The sequence below is a fragment of the Balaenoptera musculus genome, chromosome 2 (genome assembly GCF_009873245.2).
Source record: "Balaenoptera musculus isolate JJ_BM4_2016_0621 chromosome 2, mBalMus1.pri.v3, whole genome shotgun sequence".
NCBI classification, from domain to species: domain Eukaryota; kingdom Metazoa; phylum Chordata; class Mammalia; order Artiodactyla; family Balaenopteridae; genus Balaenoptera; species Balaenoptera musculus.
The window spans coordinates 5,030,602-5,043,781 of record NC_045786.1 but is presented as its reverse complement, the minus strand read 5'-3'; the positions used below and the strand labels follow the sequence as shown (position 1 = coordinate 5,043,781).

Below are 13,180 nucleotides of genomic sequence, written 5' to 3'. Positions count from 1 at the left end.
GTTGATCTCTTTCTCTAGTCCTTTGCACCACCCTAAATCCACTAAATATCTCTATAGCACTTACTTGTTTTCATGTATTTACTCAATAAGTACTTACTGGCATCTGTTATGTGCAAGGTATTGTTCTAGAGACCAATAATAAAAATAGTGAACAAAATAAATTTTTGTTAAAAAATGCACATTCTCATGAAATTTATATTGTAATAGGGGATTATGGACAATAAACCCAATGTATGGGCTGAACTGTGTTCCCCCAAATTCATACGTTGAAACCTAACCCCCAGTAACCTCAAATATGACTATATTTGGAAATAAGCCTTTAAATAGGGGATTAAATTGAAATGAGACCATTAGGGTGGCCCGAGTCCAATCTACTGGTGTTCTTGTAAGAAAGGAAGTTTTTATTTACAGAGAGATACCAGGAGGCGGGCCTACATACAGAAAAGACCATGCATACCGGAAAACAGCCATGTATGTATGCTTCATACATACAGCAAGAAGGCAAGGAGAGAGATTTGGTTTTGGCTTCAGAGAAACCAAAACCTGCTGACACACTCAGTCTTAAGACTTCTAGAACTGTAAATAAATTTTTGTTGTTTTAAGCTACCTAGTCTATGGTAATTTGTTACGGCAGCCCTAACAAACTGTACATCAAATAATACATAAATTAAAAGCATGTTGAAGTATAATGTACTTAGTACTGTGAAGAAAAATAAAGCAGAAAAGAGGGAAAGAAAGTATGTGAAATAGGGCTGCAATCTAAGTGGGGTGGTCAGGGAAGACCTCCCTGGGAGGTAAGAGTTGGGCAGAGAAACTTGAAGAAGGGATTAAGTAAGCGATACACATGGGGGGTTTGGGAATGAGAAGAACATTCTACTTCAACGGGAAGGACAAGTGCGAAGGCCAGAGGTAGAGGCAGGCATGGTATGTTTGAGGAGCAGCAAGATGGTCAGGTTGGTTGGAAATCACACACGAGTCACTCAGGAATCCACTTATGAAGGTGGCATGAGATGAGGTCAGAAAGGTCACAGGAAATCTGATGGTAGCGGCCTTTGCTATTCAAAGTGGGACCTCAGACTGGCAAATGTATTTGGCATCACATCGAAAGATTATTGAGAAATGCAGATTCTCGGGGCCCTGCCTCACACCTACAGAATCAGACTCTGTCTTAAAATAAAATCCTCAAAAGATTTGTAGACCTGTTAAATTTTTAACAAGCTTCACTGAGGGTATAATTAGTATGCCATACAGCTCACCCATTTAAAGCAGAGAAGTCAGTGGGTTTTAGATATTCACAGATATGTGCAACCATCACTACAGTCAATTTTGGAACATTTTTACCACCATCAAAAGGACGTCTTGTACACTTTAGCTATCACCTCCTGCATATCCATAAACGTGGCCTATTGTGCTTCATTTTCATCCATCTCCAAGTATTTTCTGGTTTCCCTTCTATTGCTTCTTGGACCCACTGCATAGTTAAGAGTATGTTGTTAATTTCTACAGATTTGTGAGTTTCTCAATATTTTTCAATTTCATTAAAATGTGGTCAAATAACATACTTTGTATTAGTTCTATTCTTTAAATTTACTGGGGTTTGTTTTATAATCTAGCATATGATTTAGCCCAGACAATGTTTTGTTTGCTCTTCAGAAGAATGTATATTCTGTTGATGGGTGGTGTATTCTACAGATGTCTGTTAAGTCTAGCTGGTTTATAGTGTTGTTCAATTCTACTATTTCCTTGTTGATCTTCTGTCTGGTGTTTTATCCACTACTGAAAATAGAGTATTTAAAATCTCCAATTATTGCTGAATTATTTATTCCCTTCATCAGTTTTTGCTTTGTGTACTTTGGTGCTCTGTTATTAGATGTATATGTGTTTATAACTGTTATATCTTCCTGCTGGATTGACCCTTTTATGATGATAAGATCTGCTTTATTTCTACTAACACTTTTTGTTTTAAAAGTTTATTTTTTTTTAATATCAATATATCCACTCAAGCTTTCTTGTGGTTGCTGTTTGCAAGATATATATTTTTCCATCCTTTCACTTGCAATCTATGTGTGTGTTTGAATCCAAAAATGTGTCTTCTGTAGATAGCATAGTTTGATTATGCTTTTTAATCCAGTCTGACGATCTCTGCCATTTGATTGCATGGTTTAATCCACTCATATTTAATGTTATTACTGATACAGTTAGATTTACCTCTGCCATTTTACTTTTGTTTTTTTATCTCATGTATTTTTTGTTCCCCTATTCCTCCTTTACAGCTTTCCTATGCCTTAAGTGAATTTTTCTAATGTAGCATTTTGACATCTTTAATAATTTTAACTATATTTTTAGTGGTTGCTCTAGGGTTTACCATACACATCTTATCAGATTCAGCTTTTAGTTTATACTAGCTTAATTGCTCTAATATATAAAAATATTACTCTTATATTGCTCTCTCCCCTTTTTCTTCTTTTTGTGGAATTTTTGTTATACAATATTACATCTATTAATGTTATAAACCCAACTACACATTTTTATAATTATTACTTTACCATTTGTAGTCATTTCCTTAGCCTGATGCAACTCTGCTCCCACCCATAACAGCTCCTTTGTGCTGTTATTGGCAAATATATTACATGTATATTTGAGAAGTGCTCTAAGGACCTTGTAGGCTGCTTTAAGAATTTTGTCTTTTATTTTGAGTGAAATGCGAAAACATTAGAACAGAAAAAGTGACCCTGATCTGACTTACATTTAGAAAGGTTCCCACTGTCTACTTCATTGAGAAGAGTCTCTAGGAGAGCAGGGGTGAAAGCCAGAAGAGCAATTTAGAGATGTTGGCCACAATCCAGGAGTGGACCTAAAGATGGCTTGGTCCAGGGTGGAAGTGATAGAGTGAGTAAGAAATTATCAGCTTCTGGGTTAGTGACTTCAAGGTGCGCAGTGAGATTTAATGACAGACAATGGGATGGGATAAAAAGAAAGGCATCAAGGAAAACTACCAAGCATTTAGATCTGAGCACTGGAAGACAACTTGCCATTAACTGAAATGGAGAAACATGCTGAAGTACAAAGTTCAGGGGGGTGGATCCAGGAGATCCTGTGAGATTTTATAAGGTATGAGATTCCTTATGAGTACCCCAGGGAGGTGATCACTGGGCAGAGGTAATACAACCCTGTAAAGAGGCTCTAGGCAGGAAATACAAACTTGGGAATCATCAGTATGTAGATGATATTAAATCCCATGAGGTCCCTGAGGTCTGAGGATGAAAAGAATGAGGTCTGAAGACTGAGTGCTGGAACACTCCAGTGTCTCAAAAGTGAGGGGAGATGAGGAGGCATCTACAAAGATCGAGAAGGAGAAACTAAAGTATTGTAACTCTCTGACTTTTTTGTTGTTGGCGTTTTGTTTTTTTTATTGCTTTGTTTTTGTTTTTTTTTTTCTATTTTTCGGCCGCACTGCGTGGCATGCAGGATCTTAGTTCCCCGATCGGGGATCAAACCCGCGGCCCCTGCAGTGGAAGTGCCGTGTCTTAACCACTGGACCGCCAGGGAGGTCCCTGACTTTCTTAATATACTGCAAGCTGCTAAAGAGTAGAAATAATTTCTTTATCATTGTGTTCCTTAAGCAAGAGTTCTCAACCTGTTCTCAACCACGCATCCTTTGAAAAAGCTCCCAGGGAGTATGATACACATCTCCAGGTTGAGAATATCTGTCTCTGTGCCTTTCATCGTGCTGGACACAGAGAAGTTGCTGTGTGTTTCTGAAATTGAAAATTAATATATGACTAGAACATAAAAACACCCAAAGGTTTCAGATATTAGTTTTGAACTATGACAAAAATTAGCCATCCGCCGTGATCTTACCAAGAAAAGCCATACTGGTCCCCGAGTAACCATCAGGGTACAGTGGTTGCTGTACGAGATAAAGCTACCTGTGTATATTTACATTACGGATGCCTAAATAAAATAAGTAACAAAAAGTGAGGAAAGTATATGGTATGTTGGAGGAAGATTGCTTTTAAGTAGCTTCACATTTTAAAGTCAAATGCCTTTCTCTTCCTGTATTTGTGACTTGTAATTCTGTTCTCATTAAGGATGGAACCATACAGTAGTGAGAATAAAACAGTCAGAATTTCATCCAAGCCCTGGCTCTGCCTTTTCTAACTGTCTGATGTTCTGCAAGCCATTTAACCCTCTGACTTCATCTCTTCCACTTGTGGAATTAGAATAACAAAAGCTATTCTGAAGAAATACTGCAAAGACTGTAGATATACTTAAATTATCTTGCATACAGTAGGTCCACAAAAACGGTATTTGTTATTACCACTACTGATAATTTTGGTAATCATAATTGTCATTATGATAAAAATATAGTAACATAAAGATTGTGAATTGAGTAGTCAATTAGTTATTCGTGGTTATGTGAAAAATTACTGCAAAACTTAGCGGTTTAGTTGTTTTACAACAATAAACTATTACTGCACAGTTTCTGTAGGTCAGGAATTCATGAGTAGCTTAGCAGGATAGTTCTGGCCCAGCAGCTCATTAGGATGTAAAGTCAAGATGTTGGTCGGGGCCGAAGTATCTACTTCCAAGGAGCTTCACTGACATGGCTGAAAAGGCGGTGCTGCTGTTGGTGGGAGATCTTAGTTCCTTGCCATGTGGACCTCTCAGTGTCCCCATGACATGGTAGCTGGCTTCCCCCAGAGCAAGCAACCCAAGAGCAGGCAAGGCAGAACTATCAAATCCTTTTATGACCTGGCCTTGAAATCCCACATCGTTATTTCTGTGATACCGTACTGGTTACACAGGGCAGCCCTATTCAGTGAGGCAGGGGAAAAGCAAGTAAATACCAGGAGGAAATGATCATTGGGTGCCATCTTGGAAGTTTGGCTACTACAAATAGTAAAGAAACGATACCTTTAACATATTTGAAAGTGGTGAACATAAGTATCAATGACAGATTTGCTTTCTTTCTCCATCCCACTTCTAAAATTGGAAATAATTCCTAATGTGAATACATAATCAAGATTGCAGTATAACGAGAAAGTCAGTGTTTCAGTTTTCCTCTGAGGGAAAATTCGGTTTTGTTTCCACCGACAAACACTTATAATCAAATAATTCACAATTCCAATCTTCAGCATGGTAACGAATGATACTAAGCAACTCTTGCCACGTATTAACTAAGGAATTCAGACTAGAATTCCTCTAGTTACCTTCTAGCAGCAACAACCACATGCAAAATATTTTATTTCCCACCTTTTCATTAACTGGTTGCCTGACTCTGAACAAGTCATAATCCCACTTTTATCTTTAAACTGAGGCAATTAGATTTTTTAGAAAAACAAAACTTACACATAAAAAAGTATACGGATTAGAAGAATTTAAGAGACTATTCCTTCAAGTTCTTAAATTGTATGATGGTTTACTTCTTATGTATTCTTTGAGGCACAGAATGATGGCTAAACCACCTTTTGATAGACTTGACACAACTGCAAAAAAAAAAAAAAAACTTTCCAGAGACTTCTATCATAGCCTCGATGTTAGCTCACCCGCCCCAACTTAAAAGTTTATACCAGCAAACACAGCCACTCCTTTGGTTACTAAGAGATACATCACAAGATATTAAGAACATACCAAGCTGGTATGAATGGCGGTTTTGTGTTAACTTCTTCTTTCTGACCTCAATACCAAGGAAAGGAAGTAGGGCTAGATTTTAAGGGCTAGTCCTTAAAAGCTGACCACAAAAGGCAAGTTAAAGGGTCAGAGATGAAAAGACAGACAAAAGTGTGGGTATCTCTTTAAGAAGCAAAGAAAGCACCATAGATTTAAAGCTAGATGAACAAGTCGTATATCACCCTACGCCGAGAAAATCTTGTATATGACCACAAACCGTTTTTCCTGACAGACAAGTGAAAACTTAGGAATACTTGCTTTGTTAACAAGCTGTCAAGTGATATGTTCAGAGTCAGGTTTTTCTTTAAGCCTGACCTGCCATAATTTATACTTCTTCTTTTCAAGCTGCAATTCAGGTCATGCTGTGCTCTCTGAGATAATAAACAGGAAGAACGCTTGGGGCCAGCCTTCAATTCACTTTGCCTTTCACCCTGCAAAACAGAGCCTTCGAACAGACATCTTTAGGATGCCCCATTAAGATGATCCTTTCAGAAAATTCTCTTGTTCTCAGTAATTTTAAATGGTATGGCATGAAATAGCTCATCAAACATACACACTCACCAAGCAGTGTATGGTTCACGCCACACCTAGCCTATGCAAGCCTGTGTTCCAAACCTTAATTCTGAGAATCTGAATCTTACCAAGAAAAGCTATTTGAACACGAGCAACTTTTTCATGCCCTGGTGATTGTGCAGGAAGTTACAGGGCAGTGGCTTACACTCTGTGCCTAAGAAGAGGTCTAAATATCTCCTTTCACTAGAAGTATTAAACTACCCAAGTGTTCAGAAGATATAAGAGATTGCTGTTGTTTAAGAAAAATGTTTCCTTCCTTCTTTAAGGAAGACCTGAAGGGCCTAGAGTCAACAGAATGATGGGAACGGCAGAGCTATTTAATACACATGGCGCAGAAATATCTGGTTGATGTCACTGATTGGCGCTCCGTTTCCAAGCACAGCTGCTGTTGTAAGTAGCACCCCAGCCAGGAACTACGTCCCCCACGCCAAGCACGCACCAGCTCCACTCACATTCTATTGGCCAAGCCCAGTCACATGACCCAAAACATCTAGGTGGGCTAGTTCCAGCCAGTGGAACGTGAACGGAAGTGATGTGTGTCCCCTCCAAGCTGGGTGTGCTTTCTCCATAGCACCCTCTCCTTCAGCAGCAACCCTGGGATCACCTGTTGAAGATGTCTGCATCATAGGATGGAAAGAGCCAGAATCCCTGAGTCAGTACTCAGAGGACAGTTGCCTGACCAGGAAGGAATATCTATACTGAATGCTGCATGAGAGAGAATACAAGATTGTGTTATGACACTGCGTTTGGGGAGATTTTGTTGGAGTAGTTCATCTACCCTGACCAGGTGGTGGAAACTGAAGAAATATAGATGTACATTTTCTTGGGATCCAGGATCATCTGGGAAAATGGAAGAGGAACACAGGAAGAAAAAGGCACAGGAACAGAGGCAGCAAAACCTAAGATGGGGAGGAATGAGTTCATTTCCTGGATCAGCCCCTCTGAAGTATCTGCTCGTGAAAACCCAGCTCAGTGGTCTGAAACAATGTGGACTAAGATGGACAACGCGGATATTCATACGGTCAACATTTTAAAATATACACATAGCACAAAAGATTACAAATAATCTTTGCCATACTGAAAAATGCAAACTAGCAGTGATAAGATGGCTAGGTAGTATGTTAAAGATTTTTTTTAAATAAATAAATGTATTTATTTATTTATTTATTTTTGTTGGCATTGGGTCTTTGCTACTGCACGCAGGCTTTCTCTAGTTGCGGTGAGCTACTCTTCGTTGCTGCGCATGGGCTTTCACTAGTTGCGGTGCACAGGCTTCTCATTGCGGTGGCTTCTCTTGTTGGGGAGCACAGGCTCTAGGCGCGCAGGCTTCAGCAGTTGTGGCATGTGGGCTCAGTAGTTGTGGCTCGTGGGCTTCAGTAGTTGTGGCACATGGGCTCAGTAGTTGTGGCTCACGGGTTCTAGAGCACAGGCTCAGTAGTTGTGGCACATGGGCTTAGCTGCTCTGCGGCATGTGGGATCTTCCTGGACCAGGGCTCGAATCCGTGTCCCCTGCATTAGCAGGCAGATTCTTAACCACTGCGCCACCAGGGAAGCCCTGGCTAGGTAGCATTTTAGTTCATGATAATATTTTATCTGGGAGACACCTGGTAAAAAAGGTTTGGGATGGAGAAACCCAGAGAAACATTCAGGGAGAAAGGATGAGATAGGAAAAAAACAGAAAACTTCAGATTCAAAGTAAGAGACAGAGCCAGAGAAGTGAAAGATAGGTTTCAAAAAGGAGTTGAAGTTTATGGATAATTTTTTAAGAGTTAGAAATTAGAGATAGTAGAGAAAATGCTTTGAGGATCTAAGAAGTATATTTATTCATTCATTAGTTTAATCCCACAAATACTTACTGAGCAAATACTATGTGCTGAGCCCTGTGATAGGCACCATGGACAGAACCACAAACTCATAGTCTTGGAGTTCATAGTCTTAAACAGAAAATAAAGAATTGTGATACATGGTACCCCATCCCGATGGTCTTCCCAATGACAACTGTTTAACTTCCTTTTATTGAAAAATGTAGTCAAGACCAGTGGGAGACAGAGCACTGTTTCCCTCCCACTCTAGTGCCATCTTCCTAAATTCTATTTTAGCATCTGAAATGGACAAATTGGCTGAAGAAAGAGAAAATTCTAACTCTTTAACAGACCATGACAAAAACAGAGCTAAATCACTATTTCTAAGAAAATGAAATTGCCTTTTATCACCACACCAAATAGCTTTCCTGATTGTCCCCTGTACGTCTGTAACAGCAGTGGTCACAGAACGCACGGTTCCAGACAATAGACAATACAACTGAACAAATTAGTCTCCTGAGTGCAAAATAACACTTTCATAACAATGGGTAATTCATGCCTACTTTCTCTAGACCTTTGCCGAACAGAATAACAGTGCAGGCTAATTACACGAGCTGGCTCATGTGCAGGTCATGAAAAGGCATCCCTCTAAAGAACAGCCGAGAAAAGGTCTTAGCGCCAAATCCAAAACAATAGGAAAAATGTGAGAGAGCAAACATGAGAACATATGCCCAGGCAATCTCATTAGCATGCTGCAGTTAACCATATTTGTGGACGCCCATAGAAGAGTTGTAAAATTCTCTGCCTTGAAAAACAACATCACCTTCCATGATTAAAGAACTTTCCGCCACGTTATCTCAAGTGCTTTGCTCCAAAGTACAGCTATGGGTCATGGTTACGTTAAGCACTTTTGTCACTTTGTGGAACGAAGACAGTTCGTATCAGAGAGAGAGAGGTGAAGAGAGTCAGTTGAAACTTTCACACACTGACTCACATGTCAGGCAAGGAATACAACAGGCTTGTCACAGGGAGTGGGGAGCAAGGACCAATTTTTCCAAGTTCTACTCTCATGAGGCGTGGTGCCGCAAGACATTTGGAATTTGAGTCCCTCAGGAAAAGTTTCAGAAAGAGCCCAGCAAACAACAAGCAAAACAATGGCTCCAATATGATCAAAACAGATGTGCAGTGGCATCTATAATGCATGAGCTGCTTTACATCCACCTCAAAATTCAATGTATTTATTCTGCAAGAAAAGAAGCGTTTGCAACTGTTAGTTCTGGCCCATCTACCATAAGCAAGGGTCCTGGCAAAACCAGTGGCCTGCTCAAACTGAGTCATTTAAGAAAAGCTTAAAGGAGGCACTTTTCCCAAAGTCCTGGGCTGGATGTAGGAAAATCCAAATACAGTTATCAGGGGATCATTAAGAGCTCACCCCTAGGCTGAAGAGTCCAGTGGAGGGAATGAAGTGAAAAAGGAGAGAGACACTTAACAAAAGTCATGACCTTCATTAAGGATGGAACACCTTCCTTCGGTCAAGGATGTAATTCGCCTGCAGCAACATCACAAGAGAAAAGCTTCTTTTCATTCCTCCGTCTTCCTGATCCATTTCTAGGCTCTCCTCTGAGTCAAATCCAAAGAAAACCAGCTGACAAAGGAGCCAGGAGCCTGTGGATGAAGCCCCTGTAGGTCGGCCTCCCAGGGCAAAGAGGGACATAGACCAAACTGTGGCGAAGGGAGAGAAGCGGGTCACGTGCAGCAGATGCAAGTACGCAGCACAGTGGATTTCTCTAGCACGCTTAGGCCCCTCAGCTGGAATTTAAGGAAAAGAAAACAAACATTTCCAGAGGACTATCCATTGTAATAAACTGAGCTAACATACAGGAACATACAGGGTTGGATTGTCAAACCAGATTCACTCAAATCAGAAATCTTACTGGGTAGCAGGCTTTCCCACTAACTTCAAGGATCCAGGCTGTCGGCAGGCTCAGACAAAGCAGAGGCACCTGGGACGTCACAGGGGGCCTCCCCGGTCCTGGCTTCCTGCACTGGACGTGCGCCTCTGGCCCAGAAGGGTAGGTGAGGCCTCTAAGTGAGGTCCCTGGGTTCCTTACACAGCAGGGACGTTTAAACTAGGAAACATTTCCCCGTACACCTAGAGAGCTGGACAGCCCACGTGCCGTTCTCCAGGGAGACCTGCCTCACGGATCCTGGGTTCCATTTAATGTAAGTAATTCCTCAGGCAGGGAGCAGACTGCTAGGACATTCAGTGGATAACGTCCCTTCCTCCCAGCGAGTATTACTAGTCTATTACCCAAGGTCTAGCTGAAAGGAGATTAGACCAGGCTGCCTACCTCAGTTTCCTTTCCCCCCCGGGTCACCCTCCAGGGATGGAAGTACATGAATTATAGGCAGCTTTAACTGCTTCCTCCGGTAAACTGTTCTTAACATTAAAGGAGGAAGAGATGTGTGCGTGTGTGTGTGTGTGTGTGTGTGTGTGTGAGAGAGAGAGAGAGAGAGAGAGAGAGAGAGGTGTGGAGGAGGAGGAGGAGAGGAAGACAGAGGAGAGAGAAAGACTGATGGCCAGACTGATTATTAGGAAGAAAAAGAGAAGGAAAGGCCGCTGGGTCTCCCTTGCGCAAGACTGCCATGAGGAACCCGCCCTCCCTCTCACCCTGAACAACTTTCCAACTCGGTCAGGCAAGCGCACAGTGACATGCAACTCTGGTAAGTCCCTTCCAGGGAGATTCACAGGTGCCGGCCCAGGCCCCGCCCGAAGGCGCGTCCACCCCGCCCCGCACCGCCAGACTCTGCCCCTTCCCGGGACGGCCCAGGCAGCGCCTCTACCATCGGGCTCTCAGGCCACGAGTAGCTCTTCCTTGCATGCAGCTCGGAGCTTTTCGAACTCCTTTTCCCCAGTTCGGAGAAGATGGTGCTGGAGACTCTCTGAAATACAGGATAGTCAGCAGGTGTGGGAAGCTGGGAGTGAACCACAGCTGGGACTGGGGCCGGGGTCAACCTGTTAACCTTCATGGGACTGTAAGCGGCTCGATACAGGTGTGCGTTGTTCTAGACTAGGGTCTGGAATGCCACGGGGTTCTCAAAAAGAGTGAGGGCCTAGAGAAGCTGAGCTGGTAAAACTACACAGAGTGTCTAGTGAATGTGGATTCAGGGACAGATATGTAGAGTCCCCAGTGCCAGGGTTGGACCCTGGTCTGCACAGTTCAGCCCCTCACCCGACGGAGCTTCTCCAAGCCCAAGGTCATGCCTCCATGTGAAGTCTTTTTTTAAAATTTTTATTGGAGTATGGTTGCTTTACAATGTTGTGTCAGCCTCCACTGCACAACAAAATGAATCAGCCAGACATACAGATATCCCCCCCCGTTTGGACTTCCCTCCCATTTAGGTCACCCCAGCACATTAGGTAGAGTTCCCTGTGCTCTACAGTATGTTCCCATCAGTTGTCTACTTTATACAGAGTATCAATAATGTATATGTGTCAATCCCAGTCTCCCAATTCCTCCCACCCACCCCTTTCCCCCTTGGTATCCATACATTTGTTCTTTACATCTGTGTCTCTATTTCTGCTTTGCAAATAAGATCATCTATACCATTTTTCTAGATTCCACATATATGCGTTATTGTCTGATATTTGCTTTTCTCGTGAACAGTCTTATTTTCCAAATGATTTCAAAGATGCCGTGAAACATTTTTTGACACTTACAAAACACCTATTTTAAAATTAAATGAGGGTTTCCCTGGTGGCACAGTGGTTAAGAATCCGCCTGCCAATGCAGGGGACACAGGTTCGAGCCCTGGTCCGGGAAGATCCCACACGCCGCAGAGCAACTAAGCCCATGCGCCACAACTACTGAGCCTACGCTCTAGAGCCTGCGAGCCACAACTACTGAAGCCCGCACGCCTAGAGCCCGTGCTCCGCAACAAGAGAAGCCACCGCAATGAGAAGCCCACGCACCAAAACGAAGAGTAGCCCCAGCTCACCACAGCTAAAGAAAGCCCGCACAGCAAGGAAGACCCAGTGCAGCCATAAATAAATAAATAAATTTCCATTAAAAAAAAAAATTAAATGCAAAGAGTAGAACTTACTTTCTCGTTTTGTTAGATAAAGTCTCCAAGCCGGCTTGCAGATTTTGGCATCTCTCTGTCGGCGGGAGGAACTTCTCGTTCAGATATGTGCTGTTTTGTGAAAGAGATTAAAAAATAGATTGATTTAAAAGGAGAGCTTATGAGATACGGTTAACAAAAAGCAGATTTAATTGATAAAGTGGGCCCAATTGAGGTCTGATTTTCATCCCTTTATTGGATTTCTCTGTGGAAAAGGAAATTGATATTTTCACCTCGGACAATGGGTCTAAATTAAAAAAGAAAAAAGAAAGTTGACATGATAAAGTCAAACAGAACAGAACACTCCATGGGGGACTGTATTTTCAGGTTCTCATATTTTGAGGTTAGTATGTACAATGAACAAGTTATTGAATAGTTTTAATCATTGTGTATGTAAGCAGGCTTTATTTTAAAAAGATGTCTCTGGCTAGGAAGCATGCAGACACAGGAGATCAGTAATTCTCTCCCAAAAGAAGGCAAGATAAATCTGGCCTTTGATTATTACAGTAGCTGTGATACAAGGGTGTGTTGCTATTGTTTTATGAACTTGGAAAAACTGGAGTTGGAACAAAACCAAATCACAAAGCGAGTTAAGGAAATGGGTCATGCAGTCGGGCTGCCTAACAAGTCTTGCGGACACATGTGTGCTACTGAACTGATTGAAGCCTCTGTTTCTGCATCTCTAGTCCTTACCCCATAGCGCTATTGTCATGATATATACACGATAGAGGAAACAATGAAAAGCACCTGGTACCACGCCTACCACAGTAAATGCCCAAAAAAATATCAACCACCACTTTCCCTACACTTCAAAAACATACACACAACTCCAGCTTCCTGGTAGTGCATCTATTTAATCATCCTGAAGGTATTTGCTGAGGACCTAATACGTGCTGGGAGCCAAGCACAGGAGACTTAGGATACGGAGCTGGATAACACAGCAAATAGTCCCTTTCCCTAGTGGAGCTTGCAGTCTGGTTAAAGAGAACGATGTATATCAAACAAACAGC

The 13,180-nt window shown here is 41.9% G+C and overlaps 1 protein-coding gene across 1 annotated transcript in view; it reads right to left on the bottom strand.

The window, feature by feature from the left end:
* The window catches only part of ST8SIA6 (ST8 alpha-N-acetyl-neuraminide alpha-2,8-sialyltransferase 6), a 132,427-nt gene that overhangs the window by 40,034 nt on the left and 79,213 nt on the right, over window positions 1-13,180 (bottom strand). The window contains exon 3 of the mRNA XM_036843271.1: window positions 12,153-12,242. Within this exon, the coding sequence (XP_036699166.1) occupies window positions 12,153-12,242 (90 nt within the window). The remainder of the gene's footprint in view (window positions 1-12,152; window positions 12,243-13,180) is intronic.